Source organism: Pseudorca crassidens, chromosome 13, assembly GCF_039906515.1.
Source record: "Pseudorca crassidens isolate mPseCra1 chromosome 13, mPseCra1.hap1, whole genome shotgun sequence".
In the NCBI taxonomy this organism is placed as follows: domain Eukaryota; kingdom Metazoa; phylum Chordata; class Mammalia; order Artiodactyla; family Delphinidae; genus Pseudorca; species Pseudorca crassidens.
In genome coordinates, this window is record NC_090308.1 from 74,864,076 (window position 1) to 74,888,271 (window position 24,196).

Here is a 24,196-nt window from a genome sequence, read left to right on the forward strand (position 1 = left end):
TTGAATTGCAGGACAAAAATTATTATCTTCTGACCCTTTCTTTTGTCCTAAATTATAAGCAAATAGACAAGGGGATCCGGGCCAAATAAAACACTGGGGGTTTGTTTTGTTTGTTTGTTTTTCTTTTTTTGGGTGTGTGTGGCTCGTGGGCTCTAGAGCACAGGCTCAGTAGTTGTGGCGTACAGGCTTAGTTGCTCCGTGGCATGTGGGATCTTCCCGGACCAGGGCTTGAACCTGTGTCCCTTGCATTGGCAGGCGGATTCCTAACCACTACGCCACCAGGGAAGCCCTAAAACACCATTTTATTCATTCACTTATCATAAGTCATGCCATATAGAATTTAGCCAATGTGGCCCTTGCTTTTCTTAGAAAATACTTTTTAAAACTAAGTTTCTTTCATGTATTAAGTTCATCACAGTCCCCCAAAATGGAGACTATTGATTATTAAGCTTCCCCCGCTGCCACCCCTTTTTTGTTAACACATCCTGGTCCAGACTCTGGAACTGGTTGGAGGTAGTTGGGAAAGAGCCAGGAAACAGTCAGGACAGGTGGCTAAGCATGCAAATATTTATCAAGGGTTTGCCCTGAAATGGGTGTCAGAAACCAAAAGGATTCAAAGTGAGAAGCTGAAACCAAGGATCAAAGTCAAGCTGAGCCTTAGCAGACAGAGACATTGAAAAGAAAAGAAAAAAAAAAGACCAAGCAAGAGGAGTCTAGGTAACCAAGGTGGTGAGTGAAAAACACAGTAAGGGCTTCCCTGGTGGCGCAGTGGTTGGGAGTCCGCCTGCCGATGCGGGGCACACGGGTTCGTGCCCCGGTCCGGGAAGTGCCGCGGAGCGGCTGGGCCCGTGAGCCGTGGCCGCTGAGCCTGCGCTTCTGGAGCCTGTGCTCCGCAACGGGAGAGGCCACAACAGTGAGAGGCCTGCGTACCGCAAAAAAAAAAAAACACAGTAAGAGAGAGAATCAAGGAGGGGGCAGAGTAGTTAGCTGGGAATGAATTAGTACCAGAAGGATAGTTCAAAGAGCAAGAGTGCTTGTTTAGAATTCTTCTGGACATCTCATTCTGCTTCTACTTTTGTTTATTCCTAATCCCCCCATCCTGGGGTTTTGATCCCAGTCCTTGAAGGCATGAAGAATGGCTTATGACATTTCAACTTTTACAAACATTTTCTTTCTCTCCAAGAAAAAGTGCAAAGGTCTTAACATTTCAAACTCCAAAGGTAAAAGCATGGAACTGAGAATTCTTTTTAACACTGAGGAATTGTTTAAAAATTCATAGATGCCTTTTACCCCCTATATACTGTTTCAAATTCCATCCTACAAGAGGAATACATCTATATATACAAGAGGAATATATATGTGTTTATATATACACATACATACTTTTCCCCCCTGGAGGGCAGTAACCAAATACTTGTCAATCATTCTGTATGCTCTATTCCATTTCACTTATTCATTCATCCTCTACTAAGTAAGAATGAATGGAAAGTATTCAAGTCAACTCTTTGCCATTTTGTTTATCTTATAAAAGATGATGGTCTGTTAAGAAAAGAACACATAAATCTACACAACTAATGGTCATATCTTGCCATTACTATTCCCCTGGCAAAATGAAGTTTCAGATTCATTTCTAGGAGAAAACTTGGGCCAAGAATTCTTGCATGGTGGAGCCTTCATGAAATCATCCCTCCTTAGATAACAAGGAAAACACAGCCCAGATGGTGTCTGTGAATGCCTGGAGAGAAGTGGGCATCCACTCTTCTCTTGTGTGAGGCTGGCAAATGAAAGTCACCATGATAGCTACCTTCATTGGGCACTACTCTGCAGCAGGCACTGATGGGCTCTTGTTTAAATCTTCACAGTAGGATCCTGACAGGATCCTATTAAATAGGCATTACCATCAACATGATTTAAATGCAAGCAGAGGCTCAGAGAGGTTTTAAAGTTTAGTAAGGGTAACAATGCTAGTGAATGGTGGAATCAGAAGTTAAACCTAGCTCTGCCTCCAAAATTATGATTCTCACCTCAGGCAAGGTATACATTTACTCAGCTTCAGTTTCTTCAAATGTCAAATGGAATTATTAATTTAACACAGATCCTGGTACACAATCCCAGGTTGTCCAGAGGTAAGATATTTGACGTGAGTGTGAGGATGACAAAGATACTGGCCTGTCTGTTCCAAGAGTAGGGAGAGCAGTATACTCCAACTGATTTCCTCCCTAAAGAAGCACTTCTGTAAGAGGCATGAAGAAGTAGTGGTTAAGAGCACAAAGCTTCCATTTCCTCATCAGTAAAGTGGGAATGGTAATATCTGGCTCATAGGGTAAATGAAATGATATTTTAAAACTTTTCAGCCCACAGCTTGCACATAGTAATCAGTCAAACATATTATAAATTATTAACACTATTGTTATTAAAAAGCTATGTATCAATCTTGGATTAGAATTATCAGAAGCAATAATGCTGTTAACAGATTCCAAAACTAGAAAACTCCTAAGTAACTGTAAGTTACTCTCCAAACACAACAGTTTTCATATCCCTAATTTGCTGGAGAATTTTGCTTTGTAGGATCTACCTTTCTAAGTAGAGGCCACCCCAGATGGGTGATGACTCTCACTGACTTGTACTCAAGGTGCTTGATTCTGAAAACATGATTGGCCAGCTTTTGGGGCATCCACACATGTTTGTCTGAAGGAGTAGGGATCTCTGAGCTGAGTCTGGGACCCAAGGATGCCGTGGTTGTCTCCCGTTCCCACTCTTAGCCACTATCAAACTGAACATATTCACAGAGAACCCGAGAACCCACAGCTTTGACCTGGGCATAATTTTGGCCACAGAACAATTTCACCTAGTGAAGACTTTCTTAAATTGTCAAAGCAAGTTAAATAGAAATAATGGGCAAATGATTTGATTGTAATATATTAAGACCCAACTTAGGCATTGTTTTTTTTAATAATTTAGACTAGGTGAGCATACCCAAAGTAGAAATGTAAAAGACAGCTTGAAATATATTTCTGATCTTTCCAGGGCTGTGAACCTCCATAGGTAAACCAAATAATTGCTGAATCAAATGATCCATTATTCAGAACTTCGTTATCACAGAGTGAAAGTCCAGATCACATTGTACATCCACATTTAATAGTGGAATTTCATGGCTTTAATGAATAAGCGAAAGTGAAATATTTTACTACTTCCACGAAACATTCAAATATCATACTCCTACTCAAATTATTTATTATTATAATGATGCTTTTTATAAAGATCAAGTATGAGTAACCTGAAAAAAAAACTTAAGCTGTTTCTAAGGGCATAACATTTAGAAACAACATATGGTTCTTGTAGTCAAGAATAGGTTCCTTAAATTAGCCAAAGACATTCACAGAGAGATGAGTTGTAGGAAATGGGATCGTGGGCAAGAGGAAAAAAATTGTCATCTCTCTTCTCTCTGCTCTTCGTCTTCTTTGCCTGGCTGAACGTGGTTTTCATTTTCTACCCAATTCTGAATGTAAAAATAAAACAAGTGTAAGTCTCATAATGCAAGGTCTTTGAATGCACTCACCTTTTGTTTAGTTACTATTTTAAATGTTATTAAAATAGAAGAATACACTATATCATAAAATGTAAATATTCCATTCATTCATTCAATCAGCGTGCATGGATCCCTTCTCTGTGCGCAGGGCTGGGCTCTAAGGGGCAGCACCTATTATCTGGTCACTCTTACAATCCAGATCAGGGGAGAAGGCCAACCTAACCTGGCTCCTTTTACTCTCATGTTCTCAACTCTTTTCAGTATAGATAGGATCATGTAACTTATTTGCTGAAAATCCCTCCATGGCTTCCTTGTCAATAGAATAAAATCCAGACTGATTACTTTGTTTCATACAGTCCTGTACGATCATACCTCTGCCTCTCCAGTGTCAGCTCTTGTCCTAATCATCTACTGGCATTCCTTCAGCCTCTCACACTTATCTGCCTTGCTTTTTCCCCATCATAGGGCTTTATACATATCTCTCCTCTATCTGGAGCATTCACACAGACCACACACCCCCCCCCACACACACACTCATACACACACACCATCACTATCTCCTTTTCATTCTTCAGACTTCAACTTAAATATCACCTCCTGGAGAGACTCTCCCTGAAACTCATGTGTAAAATAAGTCACTTTCTCATGCTTTCTCTTATTCCCTATCGTTTCCTTCATTGCAATTTATAATCATATTGCTTACTTACACATTTTTATGTGTGTTTCATATATATGTGTGTATATATACATATATAGGACAATTTTAATTCTAAATCTTGAAAGTAGGTAGGTAACACAGTTATAATACTTAAAAAAAATCAGTTGAGTTAACTAAGTTATTTGCCTCATACAAGGTTGAATTAGGCCATGTGGAAAGTTCCTTTGCATAATCTCTTCAGGACTTTGCATTTAGTTATTTCCAAGCTAGTGTAGCTAACTTCTAATTTTAAAGGAATTGTAGACATAAATTTATTATTTTTCCCTTTGGAGAACTTTCTGATAAAAATTGGGTTGCTTTACTATTTAAATCTCATTATAGCAGTGGTCAGAAGTTCCAATAACAACTTTCTCCAAGGATCTGAGGTTTGGCATCCACCAATTCACTCTCTTTTTAACTCGTTTCCATGTAAGGAGTATGGGCTCATTCGCTTCACAAACCTAATAATTATATAGGCATAATACTTCTCTGTATATATCACATGATTAATGGGAAAAGAAATCATTCCATAACAAATATGTATTAAGAGTCTACTGTGCGTCAACTATTATGGCAGATGTGGAAGGATGAGAATCAACCTGGGAAGGGAAATCAGAATCAAGAAGGGAAAACAGAAAAGAAAACATCATTTCAATGCAGAGTGAACTACAAGGGAAGGATGTACAGGGTGGCACAAAGATCTGCTTAAGTGAAGTCGGGGAGGTTTCCTAGAGGAAACATTTAAACTGGAGTTAGAAGTAAAAGTAAGAATCTGCCTGGTGGGTTAGGGTTGGAGAGTGGGTAGGAAGAAATCAGGAGGATTCATTCCATATCCAGCAGAGGAAACATTAAAATAAATGTGCAGGGGCATGAAATGATGTGGCGCACAAGCTCAGCTTGGAAGAAACAACAAGTTTAAACGTTAGAATAGTTAGTTAGGCAACTTATTGGGTGCTTACTAAACGTCAAGCACCTTGCTCAATTTGGGGGATTCCAGAAGTGACTGAGAAGGACCCTCAAAGAGATGAAAGGTTAGCCAGGAAGATCAATATTAAACAAATGATTTCAAGTGTGTTATGTGCTTCAGAGAAGAAGTAAGTATAGGATGCTAGGATAGAATACTGCTAAGTCTGGAAGGATAATAATCTTGACATACCAACAAATGTTGTTCCTTTCCCTCATGTTTGCCCATCTTTGCTTCCTTCCATAAATGCCTCCTTTTCCTCCAAATCCAATTCAGGTAGCTAGTTTTGTTGCCTAAGAATAACATTTTGACAGTATGGAGAAAAGAAATAATCTCCATGGCTTTTCCTGGCTTTGCTATCAATGGTATAATAATTTAAAGTCATGGAAGTGGATGATTCACCGAGAAGGGACAAAGGGTATAGAGTGAATAAAGGATGGTGCCTAGTATGCTCCTTTGAGAAGCACACAAAGGAATTTGTGAAAGAGCTAACAGACATAAGAGTAAAAACAGACAGTAAGAGAGAGAGTAGGCGAGTTAGGTGGAGAGGTAGGCAAGGCTCAGCTCAAGAAGGATCATGTAAATAAAATGAGTTTTGTTCGAGATGGCTCTCCCTCAACAGTTCCTTGGTCACCCCTTCTCTATGGCCAAACCTATTATATTCCTTTTGCCACTTCTCTATGTACATTTCAGAAACTCCCTTTATTTACTCTTTGTTCCACACCCTCTGCCATGGGGCAACACTTCTCTTACCCACACTCAAATGGCTACTGTGACTTACTCAGCAATCTTTACTGTGAATAATGTAGGGTCACTAAAATATCTGTTTTTCCCCACTCTTTTTTTTCTCCTGTTAAACATTTTTGTTAGTTTTACTGAAGTTCAATTTATGTAAATAAAGTCCACCAAGTCTATACTTCAGTGAGGTTGGACAGTTGGATATAGTAGTGTAATCACAACGACAATTATGATATAAAACTTTCCATTGGGCTTCCCTGGTGGCGCAGTGGTTGAGAGTCCGCCTGCCGATGCAGGGGACACGGGTTCATGCCCCGGTCCGGGAAGATCCCACATGCTGTGGAAAGGCTGGGCCCATGAGCCATGGCCGCTGAGCCTGCGTGTCTGGAGCCTGTGCTCCGCAATGGGAGAGGCCACGACAGTGAGAGGCCCGCATACTGCAAAAAAAAAAAAAAAAAAAAAAAAACTTTCCATCACCATGAAAAGTTATTGCACGCTCCCTCTGTGGTTAATTCCTTCCCCCCACCTCTTGAAAAATATTGATCACTTTGCTGACTCTATAGTTTTGCCTTTTCTAGAATTTCATGCAATAGAATAATAAAGTTGGTAGTTTTTTGTGCGTGACTTCTTTCACTAACTGTAATGCTTTATAGAATCATCGATGTTGTTGCATATATCAGTACTGTGCCTCTTTATTGTTGAGTAGTAATCCAAAATATAGATATATAACAATCTGTTCATTCATTCACAAGCTGATGGTGTTTATTTCCAGTTTGAGGCTCTTATGAATAAAACTTCTATAAACAGTCTTATACAAGTCTTTATGAACATGTGTGCTCATTTCTCTTGGGTAAATCTCTAGGAGTGAAACTTCTGATTCATATGGATGTATAATAGGAGTAGTAAGAGTATATATCCTTGCCTTGTTTCCAAATGGGAAAAAAGCATGTAGCCTTTCACCATGAAGTATTATTAGCTGTAGGGTTTTTTGTAGTTGCCCTTTATAACATGGAGGAAATTTCCTTTAATTCCTAATTTTTGGGGAACTTTATAATGACTGGGTGTTTAATTTTGTCAAATGCTTTTGTCTTCATCTATTAAGAAGGTCATATCATTTTTCTTTTTAGTTTCTTAATACAGTGAATTACATTGATTGATTTTCTAATGCTGAACCAACCTTGCATTCCTAAGAAAAACTACACTTGGTCCTGATGCATTGCCTTTTTATATATGTATATAACTGTATTCAATTTGCTAATATTGTGATGAGGAGTTTTTGCATCTATATCCTTGAGAGATACCGGTGTGTATTTTTCCCCCTTGTTATGTCTTTGTCACATTTTGTTACCAGGATAATACTGCTAGCCTTATAAAATAGGTTAGAAAGTGGTCCCTCTTCTCCATTTTTCGGAAGAATTTGTATAGAGTTTGTATGATTTCATCTTTCAATACTTGATATAAATTGACAGTAAAGTCACCTGGACCTGGAGTTTTATGTGCAGGTTTTTAGCTATAAATTCATTTTCTTTAATAAACACTGGCTATTCCAGTTATTTATATCTTCATGAGAAAGCTTAGATATTTTGTGTCTTTCAAGGAATTTGTCCATTTCATTTAAGTTCCCTAATTGATAGGCATACAATTGTTCATAGGTACTTATTATACTTTTAATATAGGTAGGATCTGTACGGTGTCCATTTTCATATTCTTGATATTGTTAGTTTTGTCTTTTCTCTCTTCTTGATCAGCCTGGCTAGAGAAGTTAATCAATTTTATTAATTTTCCCAAAGAATCAGCTTTTGCCTTCATTGACTTCTTAAATTGTTTTTCTGTTTTCTATTTTATTAATTTATACTGTTAAGTATATTATTTCCTTTCTTCTACTTGCTTTGGGTTAAATTCGCTCTTCTCTTGCTATTTTCTCAAGTTGAAAGCTTAGATCATTGATTTAAGAACTTACCTCATTTCTAATATGAACATTTAATGCTATAAATTTCCCTTTAAACACTGCTTTCACTAGGTCCCACAAATCTTGATATGTTGTATGTTCACTTACATTCAGTACAAAGTATTTGCTAATTCCCTTTGTGACTTTCTCTTTGACTGATATTTATAAGTATGCTGTGTAAGTTTCAGGTACATGAGAATTTTCCAGATAGCTTTCTTTTTACTGGTTTTTAGCTTAATTTCATTGTGGTTAGAGATCATATTTTGCATGATTTCAATTCTTTTAAATATACTGAGGCTGTTTTATCACCTAAAATATGCTCTATTTTGGTGAATGTTCCATGTGCACTTGAAAAGAGTTTGTGTTCTGCTGTTTTGGGATGGAGTGCTCTAAAAATGTTGATTAAGTCAAGTTGGTTAGTAGTGTCGTTCAGGTCTTCTATATCATGAGTGATTCACTCTCTAATTTTTCTATCAATTACTGAGAAAAGATTGTTTAAATGTCTAACTATAATTGCAATTTTCTCTGTTTCCCCTTTCAATTCTATCAATTTTTGCTCTATGCATTTGAAGCTGTTATTAGTAAACTGGCTCCTTATCATTATGTAATGTCTATTTTGCTTTTTTTTAAAATTGGGGTATAATTGCTTTACAATGTTGTGTTAATTTCTGCTGTACAATGATGTGAATCAGCTCTATGTATACCTATATCCCTTCCCTCTTGGACCTCCCTCCCCCACCATATCCCAGCCTACTAAGTCATCACAGAGCATCCAGCTGAGCTTCCTGTGCTTTATAGCATGTTCCCGCCAGCTATCTATTTTACGCATGGTAGTGTATGTATGTCAATCCTAATCTCCCAATTCGTCCCACCCTCCCCTTCCCCACCATGTCCACATGTCCATTCTCTACGTCTACATCTCTATTCCTGCCCTGCAAATAGGTTCATCTGTACCATTTTTCTAGATGCCACATATATGCGTTAGTAGACGATATTTGTTTTTCTCTTTCTGGCTTACTTCACTCTGTATGACAGATTCTAGCGTAGTAAATTCAGCTTCTTTTGACCGGTTTTTCTCATAGTATATTTTTCCATTCTTCTAGGGTTTTTTTCATCCTTTTTTGTTTTAACTTACCTATGTGTTTACATTTAAAGTGGGTTTCTTGTAAATAGCATTTAGTCAAGTCTTGCTTTCTAATCTAATTAGAAAAATCTCTGTCTTTCAACATGTGTCGTTAATTGGAACTGCACTGTCCAGTAAGGTAGCTCCCAGCCACATAAAAAATTAAAAGACTTTTTCTGGGTATAGAAATATAGGTTAGGGCTTCCCTGGTGGTGCAGTGTTTGAGAGTCCACCTGCCAATGGAGGGGACATGGGTTCGAGCACTGGTCTGGGAAGATCCCACATGCCGCGGAGCAACTGGGCCCGTGAGCCACAACTACTGAGCCTGCGCGTCTGGAGCCTGTGCTCTGCAACAAGAGAGGCTGTGATAGTGAGAGGCCTGCGCACCGTAATGAAGGGTGGCCCCCGCTCGCCGCAACTAGAGAAAGCCCTTGCACAGAAACGAAGACCCAACACAGCAAAAATAAATAAATAAATAATTTTTTAAAAAAAAGAAATATAGGTTAAAATTTTTTGTTTTCTTTTGGTTTCATTTATTTGATGAAGTTCCTCCATTATCTTCTGGCCTGCATGGTTTCTGATTAGAAGTCTGCTGTCATTTTTATCTTCATTTCTTTGAATGCAATGTATCCTTTATCTCTGGATGCTTTTGAAATATTTATCTTATCACTGATTTTTAGTAGTTTGATTATAATGTGTCTTGATGTACTTTTCTTCATGTTTGTGCTAATTGAAGCTCATTGAGATTCCTGGATCTCTGGATGTATAATTTTCATCAGAGTTGGAGAAATTGTGGCCATTGTTTTCTAAAATATGTTTTCTGTTTTGCCCTTTCTTTCTGGTACTCCAATTATACATATATTATTAGATTGTTTGATATTGTCACACGGCTCATTAATCTTATGTTTATTAAAATATTTTTTCTTTCTCTTTATTTCATTTTAGATAGTTTCTCTTGCTGTGTCAAGTTCACTAGTCTTTTTTTCTGCAGTGTGTAAATACTATTAATCTCATTCAGTTACTTTTCATTTCAGATCATGTATTTTTTCATACCTAGAAATTCAAATTGTTTTTCTTTAATACCTTCCATATCTCTCAACTTCATGTTCATATTTTCTTTACCTTCTTAAACATATAGCATATGTTCATAATAGCTGCTTAAACATCCTTGTCAGTCAATTCTACTATCTTCTCATCTCTGGGTCTGTATCTATGATTGATTTTTCTCCTGGTTATGGGTTGCATTTTCTGCTTCTTTGCATGTTTGGAAATATTTGATTGGATGCTGACAGTGCTAATTTCTACATTGTTAGATGCTGAATTTTGTAGTACTCAAATATTGCTGGACTTTGTTGCTTGAAGTCAGATTGATCCTTTAAAGATTTGCTTTTTAGCTTTGTGAAGCAGTCTAGGCTAATGTGTTCCCATTACTGAGGCATCTTCTTTCTGAGGACTCTACTTAATGCCCATATATTAGGAGGTTGTTTCACTCTGGCTAGTTAGAACACAAACTATTGCCTGCCTGTGTGAGCTTAAGGACTGTTTAGCCTATTCCTTCCTTAGAGTATTTTTCTTCAGTCTCAGACAGTTCCTTTCATATATTCACAGATCAGTATTCAGCCTCAAGACTTGTGGGGAACCCCGAAAGATCTCTGTAGCTACCTCCCCACCAAAAAAGTTCTCCAATCTCTTTAGCATTTTTCTTCACAAATTCTAGCCACCTTCATCTCTGGACTCTAAACTGTGTCTCTTCAACTGAGCAAGACTGCCAGGCTGTCTCTCACTCTTTCTAGGCAGTTAGCTGGGGCAATCAAAGGACTCACTTTAATAGTCTGCCTTCTCTTAGGGATCAATGTCCTGCACTGCCTGTTGTCTAAATGTCTAAAAATTGTTTTTTCGGTTTCTAATTGTTTAAAGTGGAAATTAATATACTCTTTTGCTCTATCATGTCTAGAAGTGGATGTAGCCAACTTAAAGGCATAGAGAACATGGGAAAATGTATAGTTAAGTCACTCTGGTGGGCAAATAAAGTGTTAATTGGAGGACAGTGAGACTAGGGACCAAATCAGGTTAAGATGCTAGTAGTCCAAACAACAGACAGCAAGAGTATGAATTCTTGGCAGTAGACATTGGTAAGTGTAAGAAGTGATGGATATAATAATTATTTAGAGTAATGGGGTGTAGTGACTGGTTGAATCTGGGAAAATCAAATGATATAATGAACACAAAATCGTTTTCAAACATCCATTTAAACATTTATTGAATAACACTGTATGCCCAGCACTATGGTAGGTTAAAGACTGAAATTATAAACAAGACATAGTACCTGGGCTAAAAGAGTTAACAGACTTATAAATATAGCTATAAAAACAATACAGGAACTGCCATAATGAAAGTACAAACAAGGTGCTGTATTATATAAATAATGGAGCAAAAACAGCTGAAGGGAGTCAAGGAAAAACTTAAAGAAGAGGTATATTTGAGGCAGTTCTTAAATAGTAGGTGAAAGTTTTTCAGGCAGATAAGGAAGGAAAGAACATTGCAGGAAAAGAATAATCAAAGCATAGTGATTTCCAGGAAGAAAATCACTGTGGATGAGTGCAGAATATGCTGGATAGGGACTTCCCGGGTGGCGCAGTGGTTAAGAATCCACCTGCCAATGCAGGGGACATGGGTTCGAGCCCTGGTCCAGGAAGATCCCACATGCCGCAGAGCAACTAAGCCCTTGCACCACAACTACTGAGCCTGCGTGCCACAACTACTGAGCCCACGTGCCACAACTACTGAAGCCCACACGCCTAGAGCCTGTGCTCCACAAGAGAAGCCACCGCAATGAGAAGCCCATACACCACAACAAAGAGTAGCCCCCGCTCACTGCAACTAGAGAAAGCCCTTGTGCAGCAATGAAGACCCAACGCAGCCAAAAATAAATTAATTAATTAATTAAAAAAAAAGAATATGCTGGATAATCAAGGTATATAAATATCAAAGTGTAATATAAAAGCAAGATATTATTGTATCTTCAATGATTGATTCTCTAGACATATATGCCATATGAAATATATAAATAACTTTTGGTGATGCCATGGTACTCAAAGTAGACTCGGTGTCATTATTTACATAGAACAGAAAAAAAGTCAATATTTATGCCTGCTTCCAATCCAGGATACAACAAATGCAAATACTTAAAATGTCTGCATTCATGTACCAAAATAATGTTCAGACAATCCATGCACTTTAAAAGAAATAGAAATAAATATTTGAAATGGCTCTAAGGAGTAACGAAAATTTTATATAGCATTCATTTTTTGAAGTTCCCTCTGTGTAGGCGAATGCCATTGGCAATCATTGCTACACATCAAAATAATGTTCTTTTTGTTATGTGCCTCCGTATCCCTAAGAAACATGCAGAGCACCTTCTTGATACTTCAGCTTTAAGCATTCTGATGTTAATTTTGACAATCTACCTGTTGGAGTTCTCATCTTCAAGGGTGCCTCTTGTTCTCCAGTCAAGACCCTCTCTTTAATCCTCTCCAGAAAATAAAGCCTCCAGTCTGTTGCCAGGTAGGAGAAGGTTAATCACCTGCAGTGCAGAGTGGTGAGTATGCTCTGGGTGTAACTGCCTCTCAAGCAGACTCTCAGCCAGTCTGTTGTTGCCCAGCACTTACCTCCTCTATCAGAGGTGCCAGACACCAATTCCTGTGCCTTCGGGGCGGGGGGGGGGGGTGGCTGGGGGATTCTGAGTCCTCCTAAATCAGGCTGCCTCTTGGCTTCTCCCCACAGCAGCCTCAGCTCTCCTGGGTCTAATAAGTTAGTTGCCATTCATCTGTCTTCTTTCAGCTTCCCATATTCTGGTGCTATTGTTTTACTCTTGTTCTCTTTGTCCTTGTGGGTTTATAGCTTCTTTTTAAAAATCCATTTACCATCACTGTAGTGGTCTTAAGAAGGGAGCTGAAAAATGCATGTGTTCAATACTTCCCCTTTCACTGGAAGTCCTTCAGCTCATTGTTTTTTAGTATTATATGTGTGGGGGTTTTTGTAATGCACATAATATATTTGTACAATAATACATATATAATTTATAAATAAAAATCTACTGTCTCATTGCTTAATTTCAATTATTTTTTCTTCTTCTTACGGATAATGATATAAGATAAAAGTTTGAAAACCACTGCTCTGATTGGCCTCTAAATGCTGGAGTCCTCCAGGATTCAGAGCTTGGCATTTTCCTCTTTTTGTGTTCCTACTCCCCCAGGTGATCTTACCTAGTCCAAATGTCAGTGACTCCAAAATGTGTATGTTTAGCCTTGACCTCTGCATTCAGCTCCAGAAATCCAGATGCCCTTTTAATATCCTCAGCTGTATATCTAATAGGTACCTCAAATTTAACATCCAAATCAAAGATCTTGATTGCCACAACCCCACACCCTCCGCAGACTGCACCTTGCCCAGGCCACCAGATATTCAGTCAAAAATTTGTATTAAATACCTATAGATTCCAAAGCCTGAGAATACGACACTAAACCAAACTGAAAAGAATGCTATCATGCAGGTTGCAGGCGTGGAGGAAGGAGGAGGAGACAACAGAAAAATTTTAAGTAAATATGTATCTTGTGTTTCTATTTACTTACATTTATCTAGGTTAAGTGGTATTGAGAAAAATAAAGCTATGCAAGCAGAATGGATGGTCTTTGTGTGTGTTTTCTGTTATCTCTTCTTTCCAGCTTCCAAAATGTTGTCATTAATGTCATCTCTTTTGCTCTTTTTGTCTTTGCGACTCCATGGGCTTAAAATACAGTCATTAACTGCTATTTAGTGGAGTTTGAAGAAAGTGCTGAAGGAAATGCATGTGTTCAATCCTCCATCTTCACTTAGAAGATTCAGAGTGTAAAGGGAATGTATTTATGAGAAAATGATATTCAAGCCGAAACCTGAAAGCAGTGAGGAAGTAAGCCATGTAGCCATCTAAAAAAAGAGCATTCCAGATGGAGGCAGTTGCAAGTGAGAAAGGTCCTAACGTGGGAGTGTGCTTAATGTGCTCAAGGAACAGCAAGGAACCTACTGTTGCCGGAGCAGAATTGAGAGGTAGGATGGAGAGGGAAGACGATTAGCAAAGGAGGCTAGAGAGATGGCAAGGGGCCGGATCATTTATTGGAGGCCATGTATGAATTCTGAATTTTATTCAGAAGGAAGTGGGAAGGCCTTGGATGATTTTAAGCAGACAATATTAAATTATGTTTTAAATAAATCACTGTAGCTGCTGTACAATATCCTGTGGGGAAATGAAGGCAGAAACAGACATCAATTAGGAGTGTATCGGCAAGAGATGATAATGACTTGAGCTAGAATGTTGGCCATTTTTGTGGTGAGAAGTGGTAGGATTCTGGATATGCTTTGAAGTTAGAGCCAATAGAATTTTACTGCTGGATTGGGCAACAGAAGATTCAAGCATATTCCAAGGTTTTTGACATGAACAAATGGAATTATAGTGTCACTGAAATGGAGATGGCTATAGGTGGAAAAAATATTTGGGGGGTTGAGGTCAGGGGGACAGGAGCTCAGTTGGACATGATAAATTTGAGATAACTCTTATACAACCAAATGGTGATGTCAAGTGGCTGCTGGATATACCAGTATAGAGTTTGAGGGAGCAGTCAGGTGGAAGATACTGATTAAGGCTCATCAGTGTATGAATAGTATTTAAAGCCACAAGACTTGATTAGATCAACAAGGGAGGGAGTATGGATAGAAAAAGTGAAGAGCTTCAGTGATTGAGATTGGAGGGGTTCCACATTTACTGACTGTGAAGGTGAGCAAGAACTCATTGAGGAGACAGAGGGAAGAGCGGCCAGTGAGACAGGAGAACGAAGAGAGGATGGTGCCTGGAGGAGAAATGAAGGTGTTTCAAGAAGCAAGTAGTGGACTCCGTTAAATCTGCTAAGAAGTTGAATAATATGAAGTCTGAAAAATGATCATTTGATGAACAGTGTGGAGGTTACTGATGACCCTGACAATGATAATTTCAGTGGAACTGAGGGAGTGGAAGCTTAAGTAGAGTGCTGCAGATGCTGACTGATGACACAGGAAAGACAGGTGTTACCTTTTGGAGCAACGCTCATAATTAGGCAAGAAGGACGGGATCCAGAGTTTAAATGGAGATGGTGGGCTTAGGTGGAAGACCAGACAGTTCATCCATGGTAGTTGGAGGAAGGGCAGAAAGGGTCATTTTAAGTAGGTTGGCAGATGTATCCAGAGGCATGAAAACTCACTTTTCATTGAACTAGAAAGCAAGGTCATGATTAGATGAGAAGACAGAGAATGGAGAATTAATGGAGGTTAGACACTGCCCGGCCCGCAGAGCTGAGGTGTCAGTGCAGCCATTTCTCACTGGGCACTCTGATCTGAAGTGCCGGGTGTGAGGCCTCTGCATGAAGCACCCTGTGAACAAGTGAAACTAGACAAAGCACAAAGGAAAAGAAAAAAACAAAAGAGGGACCTTCAAGATGGTGGAGGAGTAAGACATAGAGATCACCTTCCTCCCCACAAATATATCAAAAATACATCTACATGTGGAACAACTCCTACAGAACACTTACTGAATGCTGGCAGAAGACCTCACACTTTCCCAAAGGCAAGAAAATCTCCACATACCTGGTTGCGTGGCTAACAGGGTCTTGGTGCTCTGGCCTGGTGTCAGGCCTGAGCCTCTAACGTAGGAGGGCTGAATTCAGGACATTGGACCACCAGAGACCTCCCGGCCACACATAATATCAACTGGCGAGAGCTCTCCCAGAGATCTGTCTCAGCACTAAGACCGAGCTCCACCCAACGGCAAGCAAGCTCCAATGCTGGACGCCCCATGCCAAACAACTAGCAAGACAGGAACACAACCCCACCCATTAACAGAGAGGCTGTCTAAAGTCATACTAAGTTCACAGACACCCCAAAACACACCACCGGACGCGGTCCTGCCCACCAGAAAGATAAGATCCAGCCCCACCCAAGAACACAGGCACCAGTCCCCTCCACCAGGGAGCCTACACAACCCACTGAACCAACCTCACCCACTGGGGGGCAGACACCAAAAACAACAGGAACTATAAACCTGCAGCCTGCAAAAAGGAGGCCCCAAACAAAGTAAGTTAAACAAAATGAGAAGACAGAGAAATATGCAGCAGATGAAGGAGCAAGGTAAAAACCCACCAGACCTAACAAATGAAGACAAAATAGGCAGTCTAGCTAAAAAAGAATTCAGAGTAATGATAGTAAAGATGATCCAAATTCTTGGAGATAGAATGGAGAAAAGACAAGAAACGTTTAACAAGGATCTAGAAGAACTAAAGAGCAAACAAACAATGATGAACAACACAATAAATGAAATTAAAAATACTCTAGAAGGAATCAATAGAAGAATAACTGAGGCAGAAGAACGGATAAGTGACCTGGAAGATAAAAAAGTGGAAATAACTACCGCAGAGCAGAGTAAAGAAAAAAGAATGAAAAGGACTGAAGACAGTCTCAGAGACCTCTGGGACAACATTAAACACACCAACATTTGAATTATAGGGGTCCCAGAAGAAGAGAAAAAGAAAGGGACTGAGAAAATATTTGAAGAGATTATTGTTAATAACTTCTCTAACATGGGAAAGGAAATAGTCAAGTCCAGGAAGTGCAGGGAGTCCCATATAGGAAAAATCTATGGAGAAACATGCCAAGACATATATTAATCAAACTATCAAAAATTAAATACAAAGAAAAAATATTGAAAGCAGCAAGGGAAAAGCAGCAAATAACATACAAAGGAATCCCCATAAAGTTAACAGCTGATCTTTCAGCAGAAACTCTGCAAGCCAGAGAGAGTGGCAGGACATATTTAAAGTGATGAAGGAGAAAACCTGCAACCAAGATTACTCTATGCAGCAACGATCTCATTCAGATTCGATGGAAAAATTAAAACCTTTACAGATAAGCAAAAGTTAAAGAGAATTCAGCACCACCAAACCAGCATTACAACAAATGCTAAAGGAACTTTTATAGGCAGGAAACACAAGAGAAGGAAAAGACCTACAAAACAAAACCAAAACAGTTAAGAAAATGGTAATAGGAACATATATATCGATAATTACCTTAAATGTAACTGGATTAAATGCTCCAACCAAAAGACATAGACTGGCTGAATGGATACAAAAACAAGACCTATATATATGCTGTCTACAAGACACCCACTTCAGACCTAGGGACACATACAGACTGAAAGTGAGCGGATGGAAAAAGATATTCCATGCAAATGGAAATCAAAAGAAAGCTGGAGTAGCAATTGTTATCTCAGACAAAATAGACTTTAAAATAAAGATTATTACAAGAGACAAAGAAGGACACTACATAATGATCAAGGGATCCATCAAAGAAGAAGATATAACAATTGTAAATATTTATGCACCCAACATAGGAGCACCTCAATACCTAAGGCAAATGCTAACAGCCATAAAAGGGGAAATTGACAGTAACACAATAATAGTATGGGACTTGAACACCCCACTTTCACCAATGGACAGATCATCCAAAATGAAAATAAATAAACACAAGCTTTAAATGACACATTAGACAAGATGGACTTAATAGATATTTATAGGACATTCCATCCAAAAACAACAGAATACAATTTCTTCCCAAGTGTTCATGGAACATTCTCCAGGTTAGACCATATCTTGGGTCACAAGTCAAGCCTTGGTAAATTTAAGAAAATTGAAATCGTATCAAGTATCATTTCCGACCACAACGCTATGAGACTAGATTATCAATTACAGGAAAAAAATCTGTAAAAAATACAAACACATGGAGGCTAAACAATATGCTACTCAATAACCAAGAGATCACTGAAGAAATCAAAGGGAAACAAATGACAATGAAAACACGGTGAACCAAAACCTATGGGATGCAGCAAAAGCAGTTCTAAGAGGGAAGTTTATAACAATACAATCCTACCTCAAGAAACAACAAAAATCTCAGATAAACAACCTTACACCTAAAGCAATTAGAGAAAGAAGAACAAAAAACCCCAACGTTAGCAGAAGGAAAGAAGTCATAAAGATCAGATCAGAAATACATGAAAAAGAAATGAAGGAAACAATAGCAAGATCAATAAAACTAAAAGCTGGTTGTTTGAGAAGATAAACAGAATTGCTAAACCATTAGCCAGACTTATCAAGAAAAAAAGGGAGAAGACTCAAATCAACAAAATTAGAAATGTAAAAGGAGAAGTAACAACTGACACTGCAGAAATACAAAGAATCATGAGAGGTTACTACAAACAACTATATGCCAATAAAATGGATAACCTGGAAGAAATGGACAAATTCTTAGAAAAGCACAACCTTCCAAGACTGAACCAGGAAGAAATAGAAAATATAAACAGACTACTCACAAGCACTGAAATTGAAACTGTGATTAAAAATCTTCCAACAAACAAAAGCCCAGGACCAGATGGCTTCACAGGCGAATTCTATCAAACATTTAGAGAAGAGCTAACACCTATCCTTCTCAAACTCTTCCAAAATATAGCAGAGGGAGGAACATTCCCAAACTCATTCTACAAGGCCACCATCACCCTGATACCAAAACCAGACAAAGATGTCACAAGAAAAGAAAACTACAGGCCAATATCACTGATGAGTACAGATGCAAAAATCCTCAAAAAAATACTAGCAAACAGAATGCAACAGCACATTAAAAGGATCATACACCATGATCAAGTGGGGTTTATCCCAGGAATGCAAGGATTCTTCAATATATGCAAATCAATCAATGTGACAAACCATATTAACAAATTGAAGGATAAAAACCATATGATAATCTCAATAGATGCAGAAAAATCTTTCAACAAATTCAACACCCATTTATGATAAAAACTCTCCAGAAAGTAGGCATACCGGGAACCTACCTCAACACATTAAAGGCCATATATGACAAACCCACAGCAAACATCATTCTCAATGGTGAAAAACTGAAACCATTTCCTCTAAGATGAGGAACAAGACAAGGTTGTCCACTCTCACCACTATTATTCAACATAATTTTGGAAGTTTAGCCACAGCAATCAGAGAAGAAAAAGAAATAAAAGGAATCCAAATCGGAAGAGAAGAAGTAAAACTGTCACTGTTTGCAGATGACGTGATACTATACATAGAGAATCCTAAAGACTCTACCAGAAAACTACTAGAGCTAATGAATGAATGAATTTCGTAAAGTAGCAGGATACAAAATTAATGCACAGAAATCTCTTGCAAAATATACAAGCAGCTCATGCAGCTCAGTATCAAAAAAACAAACAAACCAATCCAAAAATAGGCAGAAGACGTAAACAGACATTTCTCCAAAGACAATATACAGATTGCCAGAAAACACATGAAAGGATGCTCAACATCACTAATCATTAGAGAAATGAAAATCAAAACCACAATGAGGTATCACCTCACACCGGTCAAGATGGCCATCATCAAAAAATCTACAAACAATAAATGCTGGAGAGGGTGTGGAGAAAAGGGAACCCTCTTGCACTGCTGGTGGGAATGTAAATTGATACAGTCACTATGGAGAACAGTATGGAGGTTCCTTCAAAAACTAAAAATAGAACTACCATACGACCCAGCAATCCCACTACTGGGCATATACCCTGAGAAAACCATAATTCAAAAATAGTCATGTACCACAATGTTCATTGCAGCTCTATTTACAATAACCAGGACATGGAAGCAACCTAAGTGTCCATCAACAGCTGATTGGATAAAGATGTGGCACATATATACAGTGGAATATTAGCCATAAAAAGAAACGAAATTGAACTATTTGTAGTGAGGTTGATGGACCTAGAGTCTGTCATACAGAGTGAAGCAAGTCAGAAAGAGAAAAACAAATACCATATGCTAACACATATATATGGAATCTAAAAAAAGTAATGGTTCTGATGAACCTAAGGGCAGGACAGGAATAAAGATGCAGACATAGGAAATGGACTTGAGGACATGGGGAGGGGGAAGGGTAAGCTGCGACGAAGTCAGAGAGTAGCATTGACATATATACGCTACCAAATGTAAAATAGATAGCTAGTGGGAAGCAGCTGCATAGCACAGGGAGACCAGCTCGGTGCTTTGTGACCACCTAGAGGCATGGGATAGGGAGGGTGGGAGGGAGATGCAAGAGGGAGGGGATATGGGGATATATGTATACATATAGCTGATTCACTGTGTTATAGAGCAGAAATGAACACAACATTATAAAGCAATTATACTCCAATAAAGATGTTAAAAAAAAAAGAAGTAATGGAGGTTAAAGGAGAGAGAAGAACGTATAAAATATTTACCGAGGAGAGCAGGACGGTGAATTACCTAGGAAATTATAGTAGGATTGCATGGCAGGACAAAGGCCCACTTGAAGTTTGAGGTCCTGAAGCGAGATCAGCCAGCTTGTGCACGTGCTTTTTCTCCATCCATGTTTCATTGCTCAGGTGCAGAGGAAGAGTCAATGGAGATATATTCACCAGGTTTGAGGTTTTGCCAGGAAAATTTGATGGAGAGGTGCAAGGGAGCTGAAGGTGTGGCAATGTGCTGGTTATACAGTGATGCGCCATCTCAGCAAATGCACTCTTAATCACTTGGTTTTTCTATACTAAGACATAGGAGTCAACTTTGATTCTTCCCTTTTTTCATTCCCCACAACCATTCCGTCAGCAGGTCCTATTGTTACTTCCAGTATATAACTGGCATCTATCACTTTTTCTCAATCCCCATGGTCAGCACCTTGGCTTAGACACTTGCCTCCTTTCGGTGCCAGGGTCTTGGCTGTCTAACTGGTCTACCTGCCTCATTTCTTACTACCCAGCAATCCATCCTCCACACGGCAGCCAGAGTCACCTTCTAAGATCTTCATCAGATTATACAGTCCCTTATTGCAGCCTTTAGTGACTTCCCACTGGACTTCTGTTTTAATCCAAAGGTGGCCACCAGGGTCTTTCCTCCCCTGCCCAGTTCTCCAGCCTCTTCTAGAGCTGCTTTCTCTGATGACTGCTCTATTTCAGCCACACTGGCCTCATCTCTGGTCCTCAAACATGCACACTCTTTTTGTCTCAGATTGATGAAAATTTCTCACTCTACCTGAAATGCTCTTCCTCTGACTCGTTAATTGGTCACTTTTACTCATTCTTCAAGTCTCAGATCTAATTATAACTTTCTCAGAGAAGACTTCCCTGAGCTTCGTATTAAAAGCTCTTTTACCCATGATGTATCACATCACCTCGTTTGTTTTAGAGCCTTACACATCTGAAATCATGTTTATACATTTGCTCACCTGCACACCCCAACTAGAATGAGGTCGCGGACTCTGTCTCTTTACTCTCCTGCCTAGTCTTAGAGCAGTGGTTCTCAAACTTATTCATCTCAGGGAATTTACACTCTTAAAAAGCATTCAGGGGCTTCCCTGGTGGCGCAGTGGTTGAGGGTCTGCCTGCCAATGCAGGGGACGCGGGTTCGTGCCCCGGTCCGGGAGGATCCCACATGCTGCGGAGCGGCTGGGCCCATGACCCATGGCCGCTGAGCCTGTGCTTCTGGAGCCTGTGCTCCGCAACGGGAGAGGCCACAACAGTGAGAGGCCCGCGTAATGCAAAAAAAAAAAAAAAAAAAAAAAAAAAAAAAGCATTCAGGAATCTGAGCAGCTTTAGTATATGTGACTTACATCTATTATTATCTACTATATACCAGAAATTAAAACTGATAAATTTAGAAAATATTTACGTATTTTATTCCTTTATTTTAAAATAATAATACAAGAGGGAGGAGATATGGGGATATATGTATATGTATAGCTGATTCACTTTGTTATAAAGCAGAAACTAACACACCATTGTAAAGCAATTATACTCCAATAAGGATGTTAAAAATAAATAATAATAAATCTATTACATGTTAACACAAATAACATTTTTATGAAAATAACATTTTATAATTCTATTTTCTAGAACAGAAAAAATAGTGAGAAGAGTGGTATTATTCTTCATTTTTGCAAATATCTTTAATGTCTGGTTTAAGAAAAGTAAAGTGGATTCTCATATCTCTTTCTGCATTCAATCTGTTGTGATACATTGTTTTGGTTGAGATATATGAAGAAAATCTGTCCTTACACTGACATGTAATTGGAAAGGGAAGAATATTTTACAGACTTTTCAGATACCTGTGTACAGATCTTCCTCAGCTTACAATGGGGTTATGACCCGAGGAACCCATCGTAAATTGAAAATATCGTAAATCGAAGATGCATTTACTACACCTGACCTATCAAACATCATAGTTTAGCCTGGCCCACCTTAGATGTGGGCAGAACACTTACAGTAGCCCACAGTTGAGCATAATCATCTAACACAAAGCCTATTTTATAATAAAGTTTGAATACCTCATGTAATTTATTGAATACTGTACTGAAAGTGAAAAATGGAATGGTTGTCTGGGTACAGAATGGTTGTAAATGTATTGATTGTTTGCCCTGGTGATCGTGTGCCTGACTAGGAGCTGCAGCTGCCCAGCCTATCTAGAGAGTTATTATAGGGCATATCACTGGCCCAGGAAAAGATAAAAATCCAAAATTCGAAGTACAGTTTCTACTTGTGTATCACTTTGCACCATCATAAAGTTGAGAAATTGTAAATTGAACCATCAAAAGTTGAGGACCATCTGTATATGTTTAAAGAAGTTCCTTAAAGGCTAGTTGCAACATGGAATCTGAAATCATATCAATTAAATTTTTCACTGTGCACTGAAATTCATTGGTCTATTTTGAAAGTTGAACGGATCAGTGCCTTTGCATGGTTTTGTAACTTCATGCGTTTGTCATTTGGTAACTAGTTTATGCAGATTTTTCAAGTGTTGACACATTTTATTAGGCAATATAAAAAAAATCACATTTTTTCTAACCTCATCAGAAAAGTCTTTAAATATTGGGGAGCCATCAAGCCCATGGTGGTGGATAAAAATTCTGATTTTTATTTGGAAGTTTTAGTTTTTTATTAGTATCGTCTACTGCTTCTTTTCAAATGAAATACTTTTCGCATTTTTGAGAAAAGATTTGCCAAATGCCCAATTCTGATCATCATAGTTTGTCAGCCATTTTTTCAATTATTAATGATGTTCCATGAAAAAACTAATTCAGTTTTTAAATAACAGCAAAAGTCCTCTTCCTCAAGATGACCATTGCACTTCAGTATGCATACTTTCCACTTTATCACAAAATATTAAAAAATATCTTCAAGGGTTAGATCTGACAAAATTAATAATATTATTGCCTCAGCAAGGAGATTCTTAATATAACTGGTGTTTTTTAGTTTTTTCACTATGAATGCATGTGAGTGAGGAACACAATGACTGTGCACACTTTTGTGCTACTGCCTTGATTCATGCTAAGACTCCAGCAGTTTTACCCACTATTGCTTTTGTACCATCCATGTAAATGTAAACAGAGTGCAAAAAGCAAATAAATCTTAGAATTGTTATGAATATAATCTTATCTCACAGACCTCTTGGAAGGGTCTCAGGGACATAGGGATCCACAGATCACAGCAGAACACGTGATACCAGATCACATAATGGTAGGAAGTTTTAATTAAAATTTTTAATATAAATGAGGGACTCGATAATTCTACTAGCGTCCATTATTATTGGTTCAGCAACTCTTTATTCTAAAAATAATTAGGTCTTAGAATTTATCATTTTTGAGGTATTTTATAAGGGAAAAAAATAAGGAATCATTTAATCAAAAGTACCCATCAAGGACTTCCCTGGTGGCGCAGTGGTTAAGAATCCGCCTGCCAATGCAGGGGACACGGGTTTGATCCCTCGTCTGGGAAGATCCCACGTGTCACGGAGTGTGCCACAACTACTGAGCCTGCACTCTAGAGCCCGCAAGCCACAACTACTGAGCCCACATGCCACAACTACTGAAGCCCGTGCGCCTAGAGCCCAAGCTCCAAAACAAGAGAAGCCACAGCAATGAGAAGCCTGCGCATCACAACGAAAAGAATCCCCTGCTCACCGCAACTAGAGAAAGCCTGCGCACAGCAGTGAAGACCCAACACAACCAAAAATAAATAAATATATTAAAAAATATATTTTAAAAAAGTACATATCAATATCTATCTTTACATGGAGCTGTGTAGA

The 24,196-nt window shown here is 38.6% G+C and overlaps 1 protein-coding gene across 1 annotated transcript in view; it reads right to left on the bottom strand.

Annotated features, from left to right (window-relative positions):
- Positions 1-295: 295 nt before the first annotated feature.
- The window catches only part of LOC137204902 (uncharacterized), a 49,658-nt gene continuing 25,757 nt past the window's right edge, over positions 296-24,196 (bottom strand). Inside the window, exon 5 of the mRNA XM_067702903.1 lies at positions 296-3,499. Coding sequence (XP_067559004.1) covers positions 3,431-3,499 — 69 coding nt within the window. The 3' untranslated portion in view covers positions 296-3,430. The remainder of the gene's footprint in view (positions 3,500-24,196) is intronic.